Source organism: Gavialis gangeticus, unplaced genomic scaffold (assembly GCF_001723915.1).
Source record: "Gavialis gangeticus isolate Ggan-Ray unplaced genomic scaffold, GavGan_comp1, whole genome shotgun sequence".
NCBI classification, from domain to species: Eukaryota; Metazoa; Chordata; order Crocodylia; family Gavialidae; genus Gavialis; species Gavialis gangeticus.
The window spans coordinates 5098198-5122982 of NW_017728983.1; the positions used below are offsets into that span (position 1 = coordinate 5098198).

General features: G+C 44.6%; 1 protein-coding gene across 6 annotated transcripts in view; it reads right to left on the minus strand.

The window, feature by feature from the left end:
- The window catches only part of LOC109294754 (inhibitor of growth protein 5), a 53709-nt gene that overhangs the window by 6030 nt on the left and 22894 nt on the right, over positions 1-24785 (minus strand). For 2 of the 6 annotated variants that reach the window (XM_019513211.1, XM_019513218.1), the window contains exons 7-14: positions 13961-14370; positions 12049-12106; positions 10594-10733; positions 9667-9860; positions 8602-8770; positions 7447-7590; positions 6111-6253; positions 1789-1954 (exon numbers count right to left, since the gene is read on the minus strand). In XM_019513211.1, coding sequence (XP_019368756.1) covers positions 1789-1954; positions 6111-6253; positions 7447-7590; positions 8602-8770; positions 9667-9860; positions 10594-10733; positions 12049-12106; positions 13961-14370 — 1424 coding nt within the window. The other 4 variants (XM_019513226.1, XM_019513241.1, XM_019513249.1 and 1 more) reach the window with 4 other exon arrangements.

Consider the following 24785-nt stretch of genomic DNA (forward strand, 5'->3'; position numbering starts at 1 on the left):
CTAACCATATGAGTGGCCCTCCTCTGAACCCTCATCACTGGCTCTGCTATGGAACACAACACAGCCTTTGTTATGCCCAGAGAGAGCTGTCACAGACAGTCACACCACAAATACCAATTCCTCTGTTGAAACAATTTATATGCTCAAATAACTCAAACGGCTTCCTTGCTCCTGTGCAAAACCCTCATAAAAGTAAAGGGAAGGAGCTTTCAATTCCTTGATTTAAAATTTCAGCCACAATGTTGTTTAATTAAAACTTCAGCCACAATGTTGTTTTTAAAGTTAAAATATAGTGCAACAAGCTTTTCTTTCACATTATTTCATTAACATTGCAACACTTCCACTTAGCCCTACATGATTTCTTAAATCTCTCATTATACTTATGCAATCATCTAAATGAAACTCTGGATTATGTCAAAAGGGACAAAACAAAATTTTTTATTTGGGGTTATCTGTCAGTAATAGCCTTACCCGCATCTAAATACTTATGGAATATCTGGGATCCAAGATACACAAAGATAAATCTGAAATTTTTAGTGGTTCATTTGTACTTTGAAATAAGAGAGTTCTCACAATAGAAATATAACTCGATCTTAATGGCTAAAACGTATAACTGATTGTTATCTAGATAAACCTCTTCTTCTTTTAATAAGCCCCTTGTCTAATAGGTCTAACACTTCTCTGAAATGTTCTCAAATAGAAAATGTTTACTGCTTCTCCATGTTTATTAGATCAGCCCTGCTATTAAGCAACCAATTTGGTGGTCTCTGTACTCACTGAAGTCAAATTTCACTGTTTAAGTTTCTCATATTCCTTTCAAAGTCTCAACCCTTTTATTTTCTGAGCTGCATTAGTTTAACCATATTGTTCTGGTGGGTTAACAGCTCAACCATAATTGGTCTAATCAAAGTGGTGTTTACTTACATTTATTATTGGGCTATACATGTCAAATGTGTTGTACAATTAAATAACCTAACCCAATTGATTGGATAAGGAAGCAGAAGGCAATGGATCCCTGGGTAACTTAATATACAGGCAGTCCTCAACTTACAATGTTTCAAGTTACAATGTTTATAAATTGACACCATGTTTCAACTTTATGACCTCAGTTTCAACTTTACAACCCTTGATCCAATGTGATGCCATGCCAGCAAACAAGTTTGCTGCGTCACCCATCTCCCTGATGAACATCTGTCCAAACTTCCTTGGACATTTTCTTTAAGAAAGCAGACAAGACTCCAGGAAAACCCTGCATCCAAGACTCCTGAGAAGACTCCAGCCAAGAGCCCTTCAAAAAGTCCAGCAAAGTCACCTCAAAGAAGTCCTTCCAAATCAATATGATTGCTATTTACAATATAAATGCATTAATGTGGCTATATTACGCATCTATAATTGATTGAATACAAAATTCTGGGGTATTTTTCGTGAAAATAGGGCATCAGGCCTTGGTTCAGGAACCAACCCCCTCTTTATAACGTTTCTTATGAGAAAATTGGTTCCGAGTTACAACATTTCAACTTAAGATGCAGTTTTCAGGAACCAATTATGTCGTAAGTTCGAGGACTGCCTGTACTGCACTACAAACAGATGAGTTCTTAATGTTCTGGGATCGAATCTGCCATTGGCATTGGAGTCCACTACTTTCCAATGTTGTCCCATTTAATTTTAAATTTTGATACATCCCGTCATGGCTATAGCTCTGGTACACTTTAACTCTCTGAATGAACCCAGAGCCAAAATTAACCCCTAAAAAGGATACCTGTGTCGTTTCTCAGTATTTTCACTCACCTACATGGCCATAGCCTACCACGTTCTTGGCAATCTTGCCCAGTCGAACTCTGGTGTCAGTCACAAGATCATACAGTTTTTCCACAGGGAGCGAGATGTCGTATTTGAAAACGTAGCCATCGTAAGTGAGGGCCTCTGTGATCCTCTCCCTCAGAGCCCACAATGTCTATGATTCATGAGATCAAACAATGAATTGAAGAGAGAAAAATGAAAACAGAGTACCTCAGATTTCACTCTTCAGGACACAGGGATAGAAGGGAAGAACAATTCCTCAGCTGCCAGAGCTACTGTGATGGCCTTATGTCTTCCCTCCGTATACTTAATAACCTTATGGCTCTTGAGAGATTCAATTTATATTTGTTTGGCACCTCCAGACAGCCATTCTCCATTTCAGATAAAGGGGTGAAGGTTAAAATAACCAACTTTCTCAATACCCTACTGCTGCCCATGCCAGCTCTGATGTACCTCAGCGCTGTCCTACAGCACCCCACTGTGACAGCCCCATGTGTAGCTGGGCCAAAGCATCCATCTCAGTCCATAGAAACCTTCGGGTGCCTGCCTCACCGCCAGTTTTGAATGTATTTAGTTCCTGCCTCAGAAGGGGAAGCACTGGAGCCATGATGGTCCAGGGAACATGTAAGAAGTAAGATGTTTGAAGTGAGGCAACATCTTTTATTGGGCCATCATCTGCTTCTTCTCAAGACCTGAAGAAAGGCATTTTGTGCCTGAAGGCTTTTTAGTCCCTCCTGACTACAAGGTTTATCCAGTAAAGCAGGATAAACCTACAGCCTATGGCCTGGCTATGGCCCATGGAACCTTTGGCAGCATTCAGCAGCGAGTGGCATCTTCTGTGAGTGCTCTCCCCATGCTGCCAGGGGGAGAAGTGCCCGCTGCAGGCATTTTCCCCAAGCTGTTCAGAAGATAAAGGGCAACAGTGACAGGGATCTGGCACCCACCCACACTCCTTCAACCCAGAGTGGGCCATTCTGGCCCACAGCCTGAAATGGCTGCCTACCACAGCAATAAAAGATACTATTTTACATCACAAAGCCTGCTTCTCAGAAGAGCATGACATCATGTGAACTATCTTGGCATCTTAAACTACAAACACTCCAATGAAAGGCCAACAGTCAGGTCTCTTGCTAGTGCAGGAAGCTATGGGAAGGGTAAACTATGGAAAGAGCACTCCACTAAGCTACCTCATTGTCAGCATTAAAACTACATTCTGCTACAATGCTGACAAAAAGCTGCAGTGATCAGGCATCTGGGGCACTTCGGTTACCGCTTATTATGCAGACCCCCACTGTCTCATTATTCCTTTGTGTTCTCCCTTTCTGTTGTATCAATCTATTGCTCTGTCTTGTACTTACATTTTAAACTTTATGGGGCAAAGACCATCTGTGTGATGTATCTGTAGCGCACTTACGCACAGCGAGGCCCTGATCACCGCATAAAGATTAAAGATGCCAAAGTACTCTCAATACACTTCCAATACATTGAGTGCAGCATCTACATGTGCTATTATTGTGCATAAATAAACTCTGGAGCTTATTGCTCGAGTTACTTACTCCCAGGTGCACTGTTTAAACATGCACCCGGGTGCAATTAACTCCAGAGCAACAAGCTCCAGAGCTTATTTGTGCACAGCATGTAGAGCTGGGTTAGAACAGCCCCGGCTAGCAGAGGAGCCCAGGGATCACCCTGCCAGCCCAGGGCTACTCCACCTGGCTCAGTGCACTGCAGAAGGGCTGGCTGGGGCATGAGAAAGCTTCAGTGTGGAGTTAGCCAGCAGGTAGCCCCCACACTGAAATCAAGGAATCACAGAAAAGTGGATATTAAATTAAGGTTGGAAGGGACCGCAAGGAGGTCATCCAGTCCAACCCCCTGCTCAAATCAGGGCCAACCCCAACTAGATCACCCCAGCCAAAGTTTTGTCTAGCTGGTTCTTAAAAACCTCCAAGGATGGAGATTCCACAACCTCTCTGGATAACCTGTTCCAGGGTTTTACTACCCTCTTAGTGAGAAAATTCTTCCTAATATCTAACCTAGACTTCCATTGCTGCAATTTGAGACTGCTGCTCCTTGTTCTGATATCTGCCACCACTGAGAACAGTCTAGCTCCATCTCCTTTCAAACCCTCACTTCAAGGTAGTTGAAGGCTGCTATTAAATGCCCTCACAATCTTCTCTTCTCTAGACTAAATAAGCCCAGTTTCCTTCGCCTCCCCTCATAAGTCATGTCCCCCAGCTACCTCACCATTTTTGTTGCCCTGCACTGGACTCTCTCCAATCTGTCCACCTCCTTTCTATAGTGGGGGTCCAAAACTGAACACAGTACTCCAAACGTGGCCTCACCAGTGCTGAGTAGACAGGAATAATCACTACCCTGGACCTACTGGTAACATGCCTACCAATGCAACCCAGGATGCCATTAGTCTTCTTGGCAACATGGGCAGACTGCTGGCTCATACGCATCTTATTGTCTACTCTAACCCCCAGGTCTTTTCCTGCAGAGCTGCTGCCTAGCTAGTCAGCCCCGACCCTGTACTGGTGCGTGGGATTGCTCCATCCTAAGTGCAGGACTTTACACTTGTCTTTGTTGTCATCATGAGATTTCTTTTGGCCCAATCTTCCAATTTGTCTATGTCACTCTGAATCCTAGCCCTACCCTCCAGTGTATCTACTACTCCACCCAGCTTGGTGTCATCTGCAGACTTGCTGAGGATGCACTCTGTGCCATCTTCCAGGTCACTGATGAACACACTGAACAAAACCAGGCCCAGGACCAACCCCTGGGGCACTCTGCTTGATACTGGCTGCCAACTAGACATTGGGCCATTGATTACTACCCTCTAAGCCAAATGCTCCAGCCAGTTTTCTATCCACGTTACAATCAATTCATCCAGCCCATACTTCCTTAGCTTGCCTGTGAAAACATTGTGGGACAGCATATCAAAAGTCTTGTTAAAATCAAGGTACACCACATCCACTGGTCTCCCTGCATCCATGGAGCCAGTCACCTCATCACAGAAGGCAATCAGGATGGTCAGGCATGACTTGCCCTTGGTGAATCCATGCCGACTGCTCTTAAGGACCTTCTTTTCCGCCAAGTGCTTCAAAATGGATTCCTTAAGGATCTGCTCTATGATTCTGACTGGTCTATAGTTCATGCTCCAGCCAGCCCTCCAGAGTCTACACGTGCAGTGCTGTGGGTTTTTTTACTCCTCAGCAGGATAGTACTTATATATTTACAATTACTATCCTTCTGAGGAAAATTAGTTTACTCCAAATTAATACGGGTGCACATATAAACGTTGAGGCTAATTAGCTGCACAGTAAACACCAACTGCACAGTAAACCTTAGGTCTATGTCAAATTTCACCCAGTGCTTCATTTCAAAGCTGTTTCGATCCATTTTGAGGTCAAAAACAGAGAAATCAAAATGAAACAAAAGCCTTTGAAAACAGCTTCAAAATGAAACAACGGCACTCGAAATGTTTCGAGTTTCAAAGCCAGGCTTACTTGGCTTCATCGCCAGTTCCAGCCAGCAGCATCATCCAGCACGTAGATCAGGGACTTGTCCGCACCCCTGGGAGGGCTGCAGGGGCTGTGGCAGGCTGCTCCCGGGGTACGGACTCCTGATCTACCTCCCGGATCACAGGAGGCCGATGCTGCTGGCTAGGGCCAGCAGCAGCACTGATTTTCCCGGTGTTGGCTGTGGAATTGCCTATGGGCGAAACATTGAAACAGCGACAGTTTCAACGAAACAAAATAGAACAGTGCTTTCAAAATGAAACGAAACAAAACACTGTTCTGTCGAAACACTGAAACGGAAGTCGAACCAAAACAGTGCTGTTTCACACAGCCCTAGTAAACATCTTGTACAGATATGCCCAGTGTTATAACACATTAAATGGAAAAAGAGTCCAGGTACAGACCAAGGTTACAAGCCTTCCCAATTTTTAGCACAGGCTTAATCCAGGCCTTTCATCCACTCTGTGTATATTCTCTTGCATCGTTGGCTAAGAAGAGAGAGCTTTCTCTATTCCTTTGCTCTAAACAGAACTGTATATGTTGAGTAGGAAGATTTGATATTTGTTCTGTAACCACAAGAGAGGCAGGAAGGAAACAGTACGTTGGAAAGCCACCCTCAAGGCTACCAAAGAAAATTACTAGAGTATATGATTCACCAGGTAAATAAACTAAAGGTTTTCCTTCATTCAGGTGCCCTGGAAGCTTCTATGCCAAATGTCAAACTGTGCAAGCACCTGTCATTGTTAAGCATGATTCCAAACCAGTTAGGAGGGTAGGATGGGAAATCACCTTTATTTTCTTATCATCTGTGGCCACAGTCCCATCTGTTACCAAACCAGAGGCCATGACACATTCCAGAAAGTTGTTCAGTTTTTCTTGATCATGGGTAGAATTAGAGCCTGACGTTTCAATCAAAATAAAAAAGGGGCTTTCTGGAAGTGAGAAAGAAGAGGATGTGAGGGCAGTCAGTAAAAAGAGACTTCATTTGGGGGAGTAAATGTAATCTTGAGAAGTCATTGGGTAAAAAATAAAGAAGCATTCTTGCTGTATAAAACAGACAACTGGGATAACTAATCTTCCTAATATTAGGTATTATTCCACCATTCTCTCTAGGGATTCTGTTGCAAAGGCACAAGTCATGTAACTCTGGGTTCCTCCAGTGCTGTGACATGTGGAAAGTCTCCCTCACGAACAATGGTTCTGCACTCTTCTTTGGCTAGAAGGCAGAGACTTTTAAACATGACAGAAAGGATGCCATATCTGTTAGGGCTGAAGATTCAGAAAATGTTTTTGATCTTATCAAAATGTCTGTTTTGTGTTGACAGGGAGTATTTCAGAGTGGGACTCTGCATAAATATGGAAATAAACTTTGTTACCTGACAAGTAGCTCATATACCATGAAGGTGACCACATGTTTTATGTAATGGAAATATCAAGATCAAAGCTCTACCAAGAAGCCCTTCATGTTGACATTCCACATTGCTTCCAGTACCCTATAACACTGATGCTGCATCAGCTGCTTTATACATCACCTTTCCAGTAATCACTTTTAATATGACCCTTGATCTTGAGCTAGGACCAATGTTTCAAAATGAAATGTAAACCCTAGCCATGGAAAAAGATGTCACAGCTGCAATGATGCCAGGTCAGATCCTGACAAGTGACAAGACTAGGAGACCTCCTTAGAGATGCTTTATGGTAGAACATTAATGGAATTTATTCAACAAAATTCACAGCTGGGTTAGGATGATGTCTTCTTCCTAGATACAAAAGACAGGGAGCATTTCATAAGGACTATCCCTGGAGAAACCCTTTAACCTCTCCAACATGCAAGCTGAATACTTTTCTAAACCTCAGCAAAAGTTTATTACTTCATGACAGAGTTGGCTTTCATATACAGTTCCACCACTGCATTCCTCCCCCCACACTTGGAGAAACCTTTCCTTTAGGTCAACAAAGCAGCTGGTCCAATATTCATTAACACCTTCTGAAAATAACATCCAAGACATATTTCACATTTCCAAGTCTTTTTCTACAGTAAAATAAAGACGTCTAGATCCCTGACATCAGAGCAGAGCCTTATGTCGCAATTTCCTATTTACGCATAGCATATTGATTTTGGTACCTGTCACAGGGTTGGACAGCTTGAGGTGGCTCACAACCAACTTCATGCACCTGTCATCCATGAACTCGTATGCAGACAGGATCTCCCCTAGCATTCCCTTGCAGGTAGTGAAGGTTTCCAAAATCTGAGAAAAACTCTGACAACCTTTCAACAGACAACAAATAGCATCAGGAAAATCCAGACTGTTGACAAGCTAATAAATGTTACCTAGCTCAAAACAGGAGTATAGCAAATAGGAATAGACAGAATATGTGCTTAAACACTTATTAGAAATGTTTGAGATGGCAAATATTTTCTAGTAAAATGCTAAAGACCACCTATTACTTAATGGATCCTTTTCATGGCAAGGATTTCTAGAAACCCTGGGCACCCTTCAAGCTAAGATGTGTGGAGTACCCTCAGCCTACACCCCACTAATCTGTTTGGGCCAGAGGGAAAGACGAAGAAGTGACTGAATGTCTGCCTGTCCACAGCTTAAGATAAAAAGCTCAAATGTCAAGGTGACAGAAGCTTTAGGAATGCTCCAGTTAAAAGTGTTTAAAGGAATCACACTTCACAAGTGTCCAGGGGCAAGGCATAGGGGGTGCATGTGCACCCCCTGTGCAAAGCAGCGCACCCCCTGCAAAAAAAGCGCCACCGACACTGCTGGTGGTGCCTGCAGGTGGTCACCAACCTATGGTCGGTGCTCACCGCCACCCCCGTCGCCAACAGTGCCAGCGATGTCTGCGGGAGCTCCCTGCTCACCGCTGGTGCAGCCGTGCCCCCCCAGCTGCCAGTGGCATGGACCATTCATGCAAGTGTCTTAATGCACAGCCCCAAAATATTCTTCCAATATGGGAAGCAAAATCAAGCTAGTGGCATAAAGGATTTCAACTGTTTGAGTGCCTTCTCTCTGAGTTCTCAGATCTCAGCAGTCAAGTGAACTAAGGGGATGCCCATGCTACACAATGCAAGCTAATTTGTACATTTCTACATGGCACTTCAGTGCACAGTACAGACACACCCTCAGCATGAGACTGGCCCCTGAGATCACAGATTAGCTCAAGCAATACCTGGCAAATCACCCTGTTGGTCCACTGGTATTATGCCAACAGAACAACACTTTATTACATGTTGCTAACGTCACAGTGGGAGGACAAGAGTGATGAATCCTACCTAGGAATGCCAAATTCACAGCCATGGGTTTCCGAGGACAGAGTATAGAGACAGCAGTAATGACTCCCAAAGTCCCCTCTGACCCAATGAAAAGCTGCTTCAAGTCATAGCCGGTGTTATCCTTGCGCAGAGAAGTCAAGCAGTTGAGAACAGAGCCATTGGCTAGCACCTGTCAGAAAACAAACAGATAGTGCTGATTACCTAGATATACACAGGTGAGGAGCTCATCAGAAGAGCAAAGACAATCCAGAGCTTCTGAAAGCCTCTCATCCTCCCAATGCCACAAGTGGGGCTGCATTTTTCTTTTCCTCAGTTCCACACGTTCTCTCATCATTTCTTCCACCTGCTCTCTGTCCATCTTCCCATCTGTGCCCTGCTCACACTGCTCTTCCATTTTGGTGCTATTGGTACCCATTCCGCACGTAATGCAAGGAACAGTCACACCAATAAGGACACAATAAGCTATTTTTCTTACCTATCAATGATCAGCACTTGCAGGACACTGGAGCGAGCACAGTCATGGTGGGATAGTAGGACCCAGGCCAGAAAACAATCCTAAAGTGAGACTGCTCTAAAATGCCAGACATTTGGTAAGGGTGGGCTGCTGGGCTTGTCGTTATATCTTGAACTGCCATTAAAAGAGAGCTAACAGTAGGACCCCTAGTAAGCAAAATAATCTAGGCACAGCTGTACTGTGACCATGGAAGGAGGGAATTCAACCTGGTTCAGCTAGCTCTTGAATTCCAGAGGTTCAATCAGAAGTGCTCTCTCCCTCCTTTTCAGCACAAAAAGTCCAACTAATTACACTGGGGGTTAAAGCAGTGATCAAAGTAGGAGTCTGAATCTTTTAAAATCCCTGTGTCAATGAAAATCCTTGTAAAATCTTTTATTAATGTTTCCTCAAAAGAGCTCTGAAAGTAAGTTGAAAGGGGGTGTTGTTGTCAGGGAACACGAAAACCTGGTGAATAACTCAGTTCCACATCACATGGAATATAAAAGCAGGATTGCAGCACGACAGAGTGGAAAGAAAGCACAATACAGAAAGCAGCCTCAAGAGCATCTTACCACTTCCAGTCCCAGAACTGTCCCTCGGAGAGAGCCGTACCTCAGCAGCCGCAGGCCTCCTGCATTTGTTGCCACATTACCACCAATGTGGCAGCTGCCCTTGGCACCTAGGTCCAGTGGCATGATGAAATCCAGCTCCTCCAGGTATTGGTTCAGGTTCTCTAAGATGCAGCCAGCCTGGCAAACAAGGACTCCTGAGACACAAGAATCAGGCTACCATGTGATACAGAGAAATGTTCTTCTACAGCATGTCAACTGTAAGCAGATACAACATCCTCTCTCTGCAGAACTTTCCCCAGATGGTACCACTCAGACCCAGAAGAACTTTGCTCATGAACACAGAGTTCAATCTGCCTCCTACAGAGTCTCTGGGGCTTGTGCCACTGACTTTAACTGCAGCAAGGCTGGGGTTGTGATCTGGAAAACAGCAGCATCACCTATTTCTCTGCCTTGAATTCTCCCTTATCTTAACTTGTAAAAACCTGTATGTTCAAACTACAAGACTTCTTGCTCCCCAAATCCAAACACTCCTACATACTTTCCCTATTTCTCTCCTCCCCCTCTGCCAGCGCAAACCAGTCATGAACCTAGCTGATCTTTTTTTCAGAATAACTGGAATTTCTGTCCTATACACTATTATCAGACACAGAAAGTATCCCTTTTTAAACAGAGTGGGATGGGGAAAAGTACTTATCTCTTTCCAGCCACCTCCCCACTCTCACCAATTAAATATATACCTGGGTTTGCTGCTGTTACTACTAGCTAGAAATAACAGCATCAGCAGGATTCTGAATTCAGGAAATCTCTGCTGCCCCTCATGGTGCTGCTGGTCTACAACCCTGCTGCTAACAGAAAAAGCAAATCTGAGGAGGGCAGGCTGCAGGTAACGAAAATGAAGCCACTGGAGAGTAGGAGTGATATATTTACCAGACACACTGTCGAAGCTGATGACCTGGCTCATGAGAGCTGTGGAGAGGATGATCTCATCAAAGACAGGCACACTGCCCCCAACAAGGCCAGTGTTGCCCCCTTGGGGGTTTACCGCCAGATTTCTCTCATTGCAATACCTGAAAGGGAATGCATGTCTCAAGCTATGACACTGCTCTGTTTGTGCCATTGCTTTACACGAGCAGCTGCTATAGCATGACTTTTATGCTCATTAAAGGTACATGGCATCAGACAACAAAGCAAAGTTTGAGATAAAGGGAGCATTTCACACTTAGAGTAGGACTGGAATTTCACCATAGGCCTCGAGTATAAGTGCATAGTAACATATATTTAGGACATGACTTTTATTTGCAGTTTCAGTTGTACCACACAGCATGTTTTTCTTCAAAGCAGCAGCCACCTCCTTCTATAAGCTTGCCATTCATGTGGTTGCCTTTGTAAACTTAATTTGTTACTGAGTGGTCAGCAGATTTTTCATCACTTTGGTTTTCACTATTTTGTGGGAGCTTAGTTTATTCCAGCTGTGACAGCAGGACACTAGACTTGATGCTCCTCCCTCCTCCTCAGGAAAGTCAATAATTGGTTCTGTCACCTCTTCTATAAGCTCCCTGGCAGACAGAGGCAAATATTTCATTATGCATTAATCATGTGGTTATTATTTAGAGAGAACACATAATGCAAGAGGCATTTTACAGAGCAAGGTAAAAGAAAGGTCTTTAACCTAACAGGCTAACAATCTAATTCCAAGTGAACTTACTGCTTAAACCATACACAGGTGCACATGGTCATCTCTTTTTGCTACTTCTCTCCTTCAGAGGAAGGCTGCTGGGGCTGTCTGAAGTTTCTCCCTTCCTGAGCTAGGGGCTGCTTCTAATTATGTCAATTCAATACAACAAAAAAGGCATTAGTAATGCAACTACCATCCCCACTGTTATTTATGATTTCTAATTGAAGCCGGAGATGCATAGATTTGAAAAGTCAAACACAAAACACCTGGCAAGTCATAAGTAGGGCTGAGTGAAAAACAGGAATTCCATTCTGTGAAATATTTCCAGGCTCTGGCATTTGCTTTGACTTCACGCCAGCACCAAAGAGATCTTTAAAATTTTGCTTTGAGGGGGAGTGGGAATGTGTCAGGGAAGGCCCAACTTCAAGTCTCTGATCTGCCTTATTCCCATCCAGCTCTATTAATAGTTCACCTAGGGAAAGCATCTGTAGTTAGGAACCCATTCTCTCTAAAAATGTGGAAGCTCTCTTGATCTAGCGTTCATAGTTAAATGGAATTTTGCTCATTCATACACCTGATTTCACGATTTAATTTTTCAAAGCAATGTCAAATGATAAAATAAAATAATTAACAGAGCTGAGCACAGGAAGAATACAGGAATAACAAAACCAAAGCATTTAAGGATTAAGAATCATTAAAAAGATTACCTGAGAATCTCAGATACCTCTGCAGTTGTCCGTGGCCTCAGCAACAACTTACTGGAGCCTACAAAAATGCAAAATCAATATGAAACAGATGTTAATTCAAAAAAAAAAAATCAGAATTATTGGTGCTGGTAGCAACAAAACATACCAAGACTCCATGCACCAGTATCACAAAATAAGGATGCAAGGGCACTTGTTCCTTCAGTTAGCAGGACTGGAGAAGGCAAAATGTTGCTCCAGTTCATGCCATTCAGAAATGGCAATGATGGGCTGCAAAGGAATTGGTCTTACACAGAGAATGTTTCACCTGCTGATCTTCAAGCACTTTCTAAAGGATAAGCACCACAATGCATATTTTACAATCAGGAAGACCAGGGGTTGTCAACCAGGGGGAATGTGTACCTCCAGGGGTACTTGAGAAGGCCCTAGGGTGTACGCATAGGCAGCTGGGGATGGAACACTGCCATGCACCATCCTGCACTGCCACGCAGGCACCGCACACTCAGCTGGACGCAGGAGGAGCTTGTATGCAGTGGCGGCTGCTGCCACTCCGCATTCAGCCATGCACCACCTTCCTCCCGCTGGGGGGTACACTGATCCAAAAAGGTTGAAAACCCCTGAGGTAGACCATGTTGCTATGACACATACATGAAGTGGGCAGAAATCAAAAAAGATCTGATGGTTACTATTATGGCAAATCCAGAAAATGCCTATTTCAGTGTACATACGAACCTAGGATTACAGGGATATTTTTTCCTCAAAAGAACTAGTAGAATTGACCAGATATAGTAACAGTCAACTTTCACTTGTACAGGCTACTGGAGAAAGGCAGAATACTGAGCCAAGCACGCCACTTGTCTGCTCCATAGCAACACATCTAATAATACTTAAATCAGCTTCACTCAGTCCAGTATTCTCTCTCACTGCCTTGGTACTGGCAGTCATGGAAGACATAACCCAGAGAATAAGTAGGTGGACAGTAATAATGACCCTCTTGAAGACAAACTCCAGCTCACATCTTGGATTTAGCTGTAAGGAAGGCTAAAGGATTACATGCTACAGCCAAATAGTTTTAACACCTGGTTTGAGAAAAAAAATGGTTACTAAGTTTAACTATGTACAAAGCACATGTCAGGGAGTCCATCTACATCTACAAGTTGTCTGTGACATTTTTTAGCCCAATTCTCAGGATAACACCCAACCCCTCCACTCTGGGAATAATTAAAAGAAGTTTTTTGACTCCTTATGTATTTGAAACTATCTCCTCTATTTTAATCCACTTAATTTTGTCTTAAGAAACTACATAAAAACATCTTCAATGGATGAATTTGACCTTAAAATGGACCCCAAAACAAGGAAAAACCTTGGCTATTTATATAAACAAAGGATGTGTTTCCAATTAAATCACCAATGGAGGTGAATAGGAAACATTTCTGATTCTTGTGAAAATAATGACAAACAAAAAAAATGCGTCCCTTTCTTCTCCAAACATTTTGTTAAAAATGCCTGTTTTCAGCAATCAAATCCATTTGTTTTTTTTGTTTCTTTTGCTTGTTTGTTTCTGGGGGTTGTGTTTTTTGTTTGGGTTTCTTTATGAGAGTCCCAAATGTAAACAAAAATTTCCCTCAGAAGTGGAGGTTTTTCATGGAAAAAGAATTAGAATCATAGAAAGTTCAGGTTGGAAGCACCTCAGGAGGTCATCTAGCCCAAGCCCCTGCTCAAAGCAGAAAAAATACTTTAAATGTAAGGCTTTGATTAGTTCTAATAACCAAACTGATTCTGCAAGATGAATATAAACAAACTCCATTACAAGTCTGGCAGATCTACTGAATATTTCATCTGCAAATTTTTCATTTTTCATCCTGATATAATGGTGAATAGAGACTGAGTTTTGCCGAAACCTAAAAACATCTACCTCGGACTGATTGCAGCCAGTCCACGTTAAAAGGTTTCAGTTCTTCTGGGTCTGTTATGACTCCACCTGGTATAATGCGTTCAAAGAAAACCAAGTCACTATCAGAAACATAGGAGAAGGGCAGCCTCTGCACTCCATACCGCTCACTGGTCAGCATCACTTCCTGGGAGCTGGTGAAGCTGGTATGGAGAGCTCTCCTGCCAAGGGGACCAGCCCTCCACAAGATGGATGGCCTGACTTTTGCCATCCTGAGTTGTTCTGCAAGTCTCTTCTGCTTGTGTGTCCACTGGGCTGGAGCACTGGTCCATGCTGCCAAGGTTCTGTTCTGGCAGTTCATTTGCCATCTTTGTAGGGTCAAACAGCACCAACCCACATGACACTGGACTAGAGATGACATAGCCATGGTATCCCTGAAATGCAAACAGAAGATTAATACCTAGTCTGGACTCTTCCTGTCACTCCCTAGACCTCATCTACAGAATTTTTTTTTTCCCCATGAACTATTGTTTTTGTAGACAGAAACACAGGGAAAAACCAACTCTTCTAGGAAGCAAAAAGTCATTAACACTTGCAAACTGGATAGCTTCAAGGTCAATAAGTGTATTATTGCACACATCTAGGGGAATCCAGATTGAAACAACAGCTGATACAGGAAGCCAATGCCTCCAGCACTACTGGATATCACTATGAAAACAATACATAAGATTTCATGTCTTTAACTGAGATATGGGTGCATAACAATAATCCAAACGATATTTCCTGCATAAATATTTCCTTGGTCCTTACGCTGCACATGACAGAATAGGTTTGCCCTCAACACTTTCTACACACACAGCTCAAGCCTATCCTGAAGAAAGTATGCATTTATAAACACCTTGGACCAACACGCAGGGCTGTCCCTAAGGGGGGACAAATCCGAGTGATCACCCCAGGCCCCGCGCTTTGGGGGGCCCTGCAGGGCGGAGCAACGGCAATGCGGAGCTGGGTGGAGCGGTGGTGCCACATCTAGCCACTCGCTACCCCCCCTTAGCCCCCCACCACGCCACTGCAGATGGTGGCAGCAGCTTCTTCGGAGCCAAGATCAGAGCGGGGGCGGGGCCCCGCATGGGCTGGTTTGCCCTGGGCCCTGCACCCTGCTCAGATCGACTCTGCCAACACAGCTACCAAATACATCCCTGAAACATGGAAGATGCCAAATTTTAACCAATTTTGGATTTGAACTTCATTGCTGAACAAGAAAGATTTCTACACCTCCCTGCCTTTCTGCCATCTGACACCACCAGGTTAGGAATCCTTCCTTAGCTGCACATCAAAGAGCAACTCACAAAGACACTCTCATGGACCCAAAGGAACAGACCTTCAACTTCCTCTGTGCAAAAATTACGTTTATTTTCTACCTATGGGGACTTTTTACCTTCCTTAATTTTCCCTGAGTCTGAGGAAGGGCATGTGTGCCCAAAAGCTTGCAGAAAAAGATTTTATTTTTGTGATTTCTTAGTTGGTCTAAAACAGGGGTGTGTCCAACCTTTTTGAAAGTGGCACCAGATCATGAACTTTTTATCACCCAGTGGGCCTGCGAGCCATATTCAAAGACCTCACAGGAAGTGGTATCACATCAGGAAGTGATGTCACATGACCTTTGACACCAATGAAGTTGCAGGAAGTGACAATGAAATGGGTGTAACCAGTTCAAAACTCTCCCTCTATAGCATCCACCTCTGCCACTGTTCGGGACAGGATACTGAGCTAGATAGACCATGGGTCTGACCAAGCATGGCACTTTTTATGCTCTTATGTTCAGAAGCTCTTATGTTCTTTGGCTGAGCTTCCAAACTATGGCTGAGATTTGCAAAAAGGAGTAGATTGGCACGTTACAAAGTTGTCATAAAAGGTTTGGAGCCCTCTAAATCCCATTCATTTGAATGGAAGTTGGCCTTTTGACTCATCTTGGAAAATCTCAGCTCAAGGTGCCAACCAAATAAGTCAAAATATATTTTGCATTTCTACGCAGTGCATCTGTGTGGGACTCTCCAAGCATTTTACAAACACTAAATGAACCTCAGGATGAGCCCAGCCGCAGCAGCAGAGGCTCAGCTGCACTTTCCCCCTACCTGCGCTGGTCAGTCCTGAGTGGCACATGGCACCGTGCTGCTGGGGACGGGAGGAGGCGGCCGAGTCTGCACCAGCCAGCAGAAGCGGCAGCAGAGCCGTGCGCCGCTTGGGACGGGACGAGCCCGGCCGGAGCAGCAGGGGCTCAGCTGCATTTTCCCCCTACCTGCGCCAGTCAGTCCCGAGCGGCACATGGCTCTGCTGCCGCTTCTGCTGGCTGGTCCCGACCTGGCTGGCTCCTCCTGTCCCAGAAGCACGTGGGAAGCCGGCTTCAGCTGCGTGCTGCTCCGGATGGCACAGACCCGCCTGGGTCAGCACTGGCCAGCAGAGGCAGTGGCAGAGCCGTGTGCTGCTCAGAACTGACCAGCGCAGGTAAGGGAAAGTGCAGCCAAGCCCCTGCTGCTCCGGCCGGGCTCATCCTGTCCCAAGTGGCACACGGCTACTCCTCTTCCCACATGCACCACGTTGGCAACGTCAAGATGACGCGGTGCGTGTGGGAACCTTGTCCCTTCCCCAGCCCTTCAGCAGCCATTAGGAAGCTGCTGAGGGGCTGGGGGAGGGACAAGGGGTAGGAATAAAAGTAAACAGTGTTTACTTTCATTTCCCGTCGCAGCACCGCAGGCCTCAAAAAATGGCTTGGTGGGCTGCATGGCGGCCCACGGGCCGTATGTTGGACAAGCCGGGCCTAAAAGGTATCATCTCTGAACCAAGAGTTCTAGAGTTTTGCGTTTATAAACACTGGACACCTAACTCTCCACTACAAAGTAAAAGGGACTAGAAAATTAGACCTATGTTCTTTGCGTTACCCATGATGTGGGAATGTTATCATCCAAGTTTGCCAGCGCTATAAACGGGGCTAGTTTTTTTCACTGTAAGACTCTCAAGACCAAAATCTGCCCCATCACCTCCATTCCACAATCCTGACACACAGAGAATGAAGAGGGTTGTCTGTGCCTGCAGGACCACAATAGTTCAGGCAGCCAGAAACAACAGAGGGCTGGTCCTAACTGCTCCAGAAGGCAAAGGGAAAACACTGCCATTGGAGAAATAAAAGCTCTGGCTCAGATTCTTGAAGGCATTTAGATATCCCATCCAACTCCCTTGAAAACACTGGAAGACCTAAGGATCTAGGTCTCAGCACAGAATTATAAGCCACTTCAGCCAAAGAAAAATGCTATTATTTTAACAACTGGAGATTAAAAACTGGCATAGTGTGCCATTAAAGACATGTCAGTCTTTGTATTTGTACAAACAGGAGCAGTGTCACCATGTCCTGCGCTGTTGACCATGATATGAATGAACCAATGAAAATGCCTAGTGGATTTAAGTCAATAAATCTGCCCTGTGTTGCTTATTAATTGCTGAGGTTGGTTTCCCTCACCTTCCCCCAAGATATCTCCCCTATTAGAGCATTTAGTAAAGTTATAGAAGGAAATGAGAACCATCATTTATCATTGACAAGTTTGTACTCTCCCTCTTTTCAGTTGCACAAGCCAATGAGAAAACCTCTGCCCTTTTCCAGCCTGTAGTAATGGCACTTACAACAGGCCTGACCGCAACATCCTCTGAAGTCAGCAGGAAGATTGCAACTAATTTAATGGATGTTGGTGTGAGGCCCGTGAGTGCCTCACTCCACCTCAGGTTGGCTGAATAAAGCCAGCCCTAGGGAGAGCAACAACAGAGACGAGTTTAGGCAGCAGCAGCACAAAACTGCACAGACCATGCCATGTTATACAGCTCCATTTCCTGAGGCAACCTACAGCCCTGATCACCTGACTCCACGCCCAAAGGTCTCTGCCACCACAAGCCCCCGGGGTGTCTCTGTGGGGTAGAGGCGCCTGCCCAGGTCCCCGCGGGACACAAAGCTCCCATCACCCAGGGAACGTGCTGCCAAGGCAAAGAGGTGCCTGGCCAGCGCCTCCCACGCGGGGCCGGGGCAGGACTCTAGAAGAGCCAGTTGTGGGGGAGGGTGTTCCTCCTTCCTCTGGCCCACAACGCGGGGCTCTGCTCCGGGGGGGCAGGTGGCCACAGCCAGGCCGGGAACCTGCCCGGACGTCTGCCCCGGGGATCCCCGCGCGGGCAGCACCAGCGCCCGCCACAGCCAGAGCCAGGGCAGGAGGCACACTGCCAGTGCCTGGACAGGCGGACGAGTACTGCCAAACGCTGCCAGGTCCGCGCTGTGAAGTGCAGCACCCCACCCACCGCCTCCCGCCCGCTTTACCGAGACCGGAAGCGGAGCCCTCCGGCCGCGCCCGTCGCTCCTGCCTGTGCCCCGCCCCCTTTCGATTTTCTTTCCGCCGACTAAAAACCTCCCCCGCCCAACCCCGCGCGGCGCCTCCTGGGAAGGACCTCTCCAGCCCCGCGCTCGCCCCCCACAGGGCTGGGCCGGGAGACCCTGCACATGCGCACAGCGCGTAGGGGCGGGGCTAGGCCTGGCGTCACGCGAGGGGCGGGGTCGTCACGGGGAGGTGGTTGTGGCCGGGCCCCGCTGCCACCTGTTCGCCGCCTTCGCCTGTCAGGGCGCGATGGCGGTGGGGCGCGGCGGGGCTCCTCCACTCGGCCCGGCTCAGGCCCGCACCAGCCCAACCAACACCCCCCTGCCTGCCAGGCCCTGCCACTGCCCCGCGTCACTGCGCACGTGGACGACCCAGCCTTGTCTGCAGCCCACGCAGAGCAGCCCCGTGAAGCCGGAGCAGGCCCTGCCTCGGTTCAAACCCGCGACACCTCCGTCTCACGCAGAGGGTCGAGCACCACCAAAACTCGAGTCAAACGGTCTTAAACATGGCCCCTCTCTTCCACCCTGTGGCTTGCCAGGCAGCTCCGGGTGGCACCGGCTGCATCAGAACCAGCTGTTGTAAGTGATTCATTCCCCCGGCGTCGACCCCTTCAAATGTCCTCACTGCTGTTGTCCCTGCACTCCCGTGCATACGGCCACAGTCAAACAGTACCAGTTACCCCCACCCTGGCTCAGTTTTTCCAAATCTTTTGCATTCAGAGATAATAGCATCACCTCGACCATCAGCCTGTGAGAGAGTGGGTCTTTAGGGCAGCCTGTCACTCCTGTCCTGGGACCAGCAAAAAAGCAGCCCATCAGATAGACCTGCCATGCTCAATCTCTAGCCCATGGGCCAAATCTGGCCTGTAGGGCTGTGTCATCTCTCAGGTCCAGACATTTGGTGGTGAGGAAAGTAGTGACAGTATTCACTGCATTGGCTCTGGAAGCTGTGGCAATGCTGCCTCTGCTCCCCCACTGCCAAATTTTTGGACCTGTGGGAAGCCCTCCAAGCCAGATAACATGGCCCCATGCATCAGACTGTGCTGGTGCATGGGATCACAGTGGTGGCTGGATCCAATGCATGGGGCTTAACTGGTGCACTGGAACCCACTCAATGCTGTGCACCAACCTCAGGTTGGATCCAGCCCACAGGCCAGAAGATTGAACAGTGCTGAAATTGACTATTATCAAAGGTTCTTAAAAGATCTCCTGTAGCTTGTCTATCTCTTCTGTCACATGGTTTGCACTACAGGTTTCCCTGGCTTTATGCAGGTTCTGTATGTGTGAATTTCCTCATATGCAATGACCCTTTTTATACCAAAAATTCATTATATGCGGGGTAAATTCACTCTTATGCAGTCGGTACGGTGGAAGCCCGCAGTCAGCTGCTTTGTGCGGTGCATTGTGGGAGTGATGCACACCAAAATGTAGTCTCCTGTGTGGATCTGTGCTCCTTGCTCGTTGTCTGCGACACGTTTCTGTAGTTGCCATCCCCATTATGGTAACATTCACCACCACCCTATGCTTGTGTGTACTGTCTGCTGTTGGTGAGTACCAAAATTGTCTTGTAAAAGTGGTAGAAATGGGTCTGAGGGTCAGTACAGTTGAGGTCTTAGAAGGTATCCCTATTTGTTACATTGTAAATTGCGTTCCCTTTATGCAGTTTTGAGTTATGCACCATTTTACAGGAATACACGTACAGCATAAAGTGAGGGAAACCTGCATTGTAGGTAGCTGTGCCCATTTTAAGACCTCTCCTTTACCTACCCTATCACCCCATTTCATTTGGAATGTTCTAGAGCTGCCTGCATTGAAAGCTGTTGAGTTTATAGTAGAAGGTCCTGTTACTTTTCTAGGAGACAGGTCCCTGCAGGAAAAGGTTTAGGATGTTACTTCTCAAGGTCTTAGTGTTCTTGCACGTGAAGCTGACATCCTATTCAAAGTTTTAATACACAGCAGACTTCAAATGTTTAGTGCACTTTTGTAATATGTAAACAACAAACGGTGAATGTGTTCAGGTATGTAGAAAAAAACTCAATGTAATAAAATGTCTTAACTGATATTAGCATTTTGGAAGGAGAAGTTGAGCACAATAAATCTAAATATTTAAGAATTTGAGTGAATTTCTGTAACAACTAATTTCCCAATAGACACAGCTATTCTCACAATCAAAAAAGTATTTTAGATCAGAACGTTTTGAAGTTTTCACCCTTACAGTCTCTACTAGGGGAATGGCATGTAAAATATACTTTCAACTTTTGAAAGCTATACATGATTTTGAGGGATGAAACCTGGAAAAAAACTAATTCTATTTTTGTACATCAAAACAAGTGAGCTTTTTGGAAGATCAGAATGGGAAATTATTCTGTTGACAATAAGGGATTGTTTTGTCAACAGCTTCCTCCTTTTTTGGCAGTCCAATAAACAAAACTAATAAATTAATAGTCTCATACCTTCTAGATAGGCTGATCCAGTTCCTCCACTAAGAATGCATCTACATGTTGCCCTACAGTGATGTTGTTACTGCGCTGTGGTTTAGTACTTCCTTTTGGTTATTTTTAGCTGCTACTTTGCGGTAATGGCGCACTATAACAGGGAAATGCACCGCTATAGCGAAGTAGCTGCCAGTCATGTGTAAACACATGTGATTGCTACAGTGACAGTGTGCCATGTAGATGAAACTGGTTAACCTTTCGGTGCTCTGACACTCCCTTCCTCTTTTGTAAGTCTACTTTTGCATAGTAAATCCATCATGGAATGAGGATACAGACCATGCAAAAAGTCCAAATTGTACATTTTGAGCTCTGGTGGCATACATAACTTGAAGTGTATGCCACCAGGTGCAACTGTAGGTCTGAAAAGCTGTTTTGGCATAACTGATGCCATTTTGTCTCCTTTTCTTTGAATGGACATGAGCTGCAAGCAAAATGCATAAAAGAGGCAACAGCACAGAAGTAGTGTAAACAACGGCTGTAGGCAAAACAAAATGTAGATAGCTGTAGAATGTAGGAAAACAAGATAGAATAGGAAAAAGCAAACAAAACCCAAGGATAGCTCAGTAGGGGAGAAGCAAGTTCAGAAAGAAACAAGCTGAAGGTGACAGAGGGTGACCAACTGATGAGGAAACCACCACTGTAAAAAGGTAGCTGGTGAGGACCTATAGCATGACCATATATAGAATACACAGAAGAGGACTGTAAAAGGGTATAAAGGCTAAGGAAACAACTTAAGTCTGGGGAGCTGTCACCAAGCCAGAAGAGACCATGCTGGTCAAAACTGTGCCATGATGAACCCTGATCAGCTGAGTCATCATGCATTGTTAGGACAGTCTGTGTAAAAATACCTTTACAGACCATTCAGTGTTTTGCTCAAGTAGTGGTATCGCTTACGTGTTTAATACATTTGGATTTGAGACTGGAATGGAGTCACTGATCATTTCATCCATTCAGACCACCCCTTAATCAAACTTAAGTGTTCCTCCACTGGTTAATCTTTATGTGCTCTACTGTTCCCTTCCTCTTATACATGTCTACCCTTGCACAGTAAATACATCATAGCATGGGGATACAAACTGTGCAGAAAGTCCAAATTATACTTTTTGAGCTCTGCTGGTATACATAAGGCGTGGTGTATGCTAGCAGATGCAATGAAGCTGTTTGCCCATAGGAGGCACAAGAAGCTAACCTATGCAAACTAGCTCAAAACAAGGTAAGAACATTGCCTCAGGTTCTCCCACTTCACCTTTAGATGGAGATAAAGAGCTTTTCCTTAAATCCTGCCTGCAATAGGTCAGACAGGTCTGTGGTAGGCTAGATTCTCCTCTGCCTTGGACCCTGTGTGAAGTTACGCAAGTACAAAATGTTACTGCTATGATTCGATACCAATTCACGTACTCTGCACTCTGAAAAAGTTTGGGATTGTTTCTGTCCAAAAAGTAGGTAACTACTTTCATACAGGGCCTTACACACAGAAGCTGTCATCTTCTAAGATAGTGACATGTTAGGCAAGGAACAATTCAGGGAAGGGGAGAGAGCCAGATACTGTTTCACAAGATGGCAGAGTTATGCTACTAGCCTCAAGGACCACAGTGACATATTGAGTGTGGCAAATGTACTGGCAACCACAACAGAAGTTAGTGAGTCCAACACAATCCTCACTCCGTCACCACATTCTAGACAATGGATAAAATGTAGGGAACTTGCCACTCACATTTCAAATATATAAAGTAAGTCATGTTATAAAACCCTTTGTTAAATACAAAGGAAACAGAGCCAATGGTGAGCATTAGTCACAGGACCAAATCTTCAGATGCAGGCATGTCCACCCACTATATTATTTGTGGCAGTACTTATACATGTTCCCTTTGTGCAAACTTAAATTTTATCCCAGGCCCCTGACACAACGTCATCTCAGACTTTTTTTCCCAAAAATACTTTATTTATAACAATATATCCATTATCTATAACATGATCCAAAAATACAGATATACATTTTAACTTTACATTATTTTTAATAAAAAGATTTATAACATTCTCTTCCATTGACAAAGGAAACATAGATCTAATTCCTTTGAAAATAAAGATACAAGAAATCAGCTTAAAAGTTGCATCATCTCCAATTTGGATGAATTGTGATAAAGCTGAACACCACAAAATATGAAAGTGTTTGACAAAGCTTTTTTTGACAATCTTTAGTGGAACATTACTTTTAAATCTCTCATAGTTCTATTTATCCATCTCCACACAGATAATATACATTTAACACTGTACATTCAAAATTCGGAAGGACTTGAATTCTTTTGTGACCAAAACTTATGGTTATTGATGTTCTTGTTTAAAATGGAGCCAAACAAACCCAAACTCAGAAATGGAGAACAGACGCTCCTAAGTCTGTCAACTGATTATTAGAGTCTCTGTTTGTTATGATGCGTTCAACGTGGGACAGCTTTATTGCTCTGACTCACTCTGTTTTAACTCTAATGATCCAAGACACTTGAGAGGTTGTACTCTAAGGAAGGTATATCTGTGATCTCACCTACTATTTACAGTTCCCATCAGAGACATATTTTTCATCTTCAGGACAGATACAAGGTGCTAAACCCTATGTCTTTTGCTTCCTCAGGTAAAACAGAAGGCAAACTTTTTTCCAAACCCTAGGCACTCGGAAAAAAAAAAAAAATCACTAAAATAGTTTGCTGCCCTAAGTGACCAACTCTTCTGAGTTAATAGTAGTCAGCTCTGCGTTGAGAAGTTATAGCTGCTCAAGTCTACAATGGTGCTTATCCAGCAAGACCTCCACAGAGGTGCACAAGGTTTTGAGATTCAGTTTAATCAAAACACTTAAACTGTTGTAATTATTCCACTAAGGTTTTCTTCAAAGTATTTTTTTAATAAAATGTCATCTACAATATTGTATGATTGGAGGGAAGGGGAAAAATGGAACCTGGAACATCATCAATATTACACGGTCTTCAGAACACAGTGACATTCCTACTTGAAATCCAGTGTAGCAGATTAACGAGGTACAGGTGTTACTCACTGGTTACTGCACTACACATTGATTCATGAGGTATCATGAAAAGATTTACTAAACAGGGGCAAGACCCTTAAAAGGACTAACTATAACCCCCAGTCAAACACTGCAACTGTGCTCTCTCCCCTTCCCCCTAGCAATCTGTTTCTAAGTTGTGTGTATTTATTCTTAGTATGTTCATTTTAAAATGAAAAAAAAGACATATTCCTGTAAACATACATATGACAACTTTGTGTATAATATGGAGTGATGTGACACAATAGGGACATGTACAACATCACAATTTAAGCTTCAGGACCCTGGAGATATATATATATGTTTTGTAGCTGATGTGATAAAAGTTAAGAGACCTTTACAAGAAAATCTACACCGATACCAAGAAGGCTTTTTTCTATGACAATTCTATCTGCTGTCTTCTACAAAACTGCATGCACAGAGCATGAGATGGGAAAGGAGACTCAATAAGAACTGTGTTTGCATTCATCTTTTATAAAAATATGAATGAAAATGTCATCAGTCAATGTTCTTTCTGTAAAAGGATTAGCTTGTTTTTTGGCTTGCTCTTTTAAAGAAAACACTGGAACGGCTGATTGCAAAAGCCTGCCTTCTTCATTTTTTTTAAGGCTGTGGACCCAGTTCTATTACACTAAAACCCCATGATGCCAATCCAATCGTATATAATACAGCAGATATGGCCAGAGCACTGCTGTATTTTGGATATGCTTTACTGGCAAAGCAGTGCCCTGGAACAGTCATTTGTGGCTACAGGCAATTGATTCCCAAAATATAGGAAATAAACTCCCCTCTGCTGCCTGCCCCAGCACTTCTCGAACCAAGCAGAACTCAACAAGAGGGGAAAAATGAGGAAATGTGTCTGTGACATTTCTTGTTCCTCCTCCTGGATTCCTC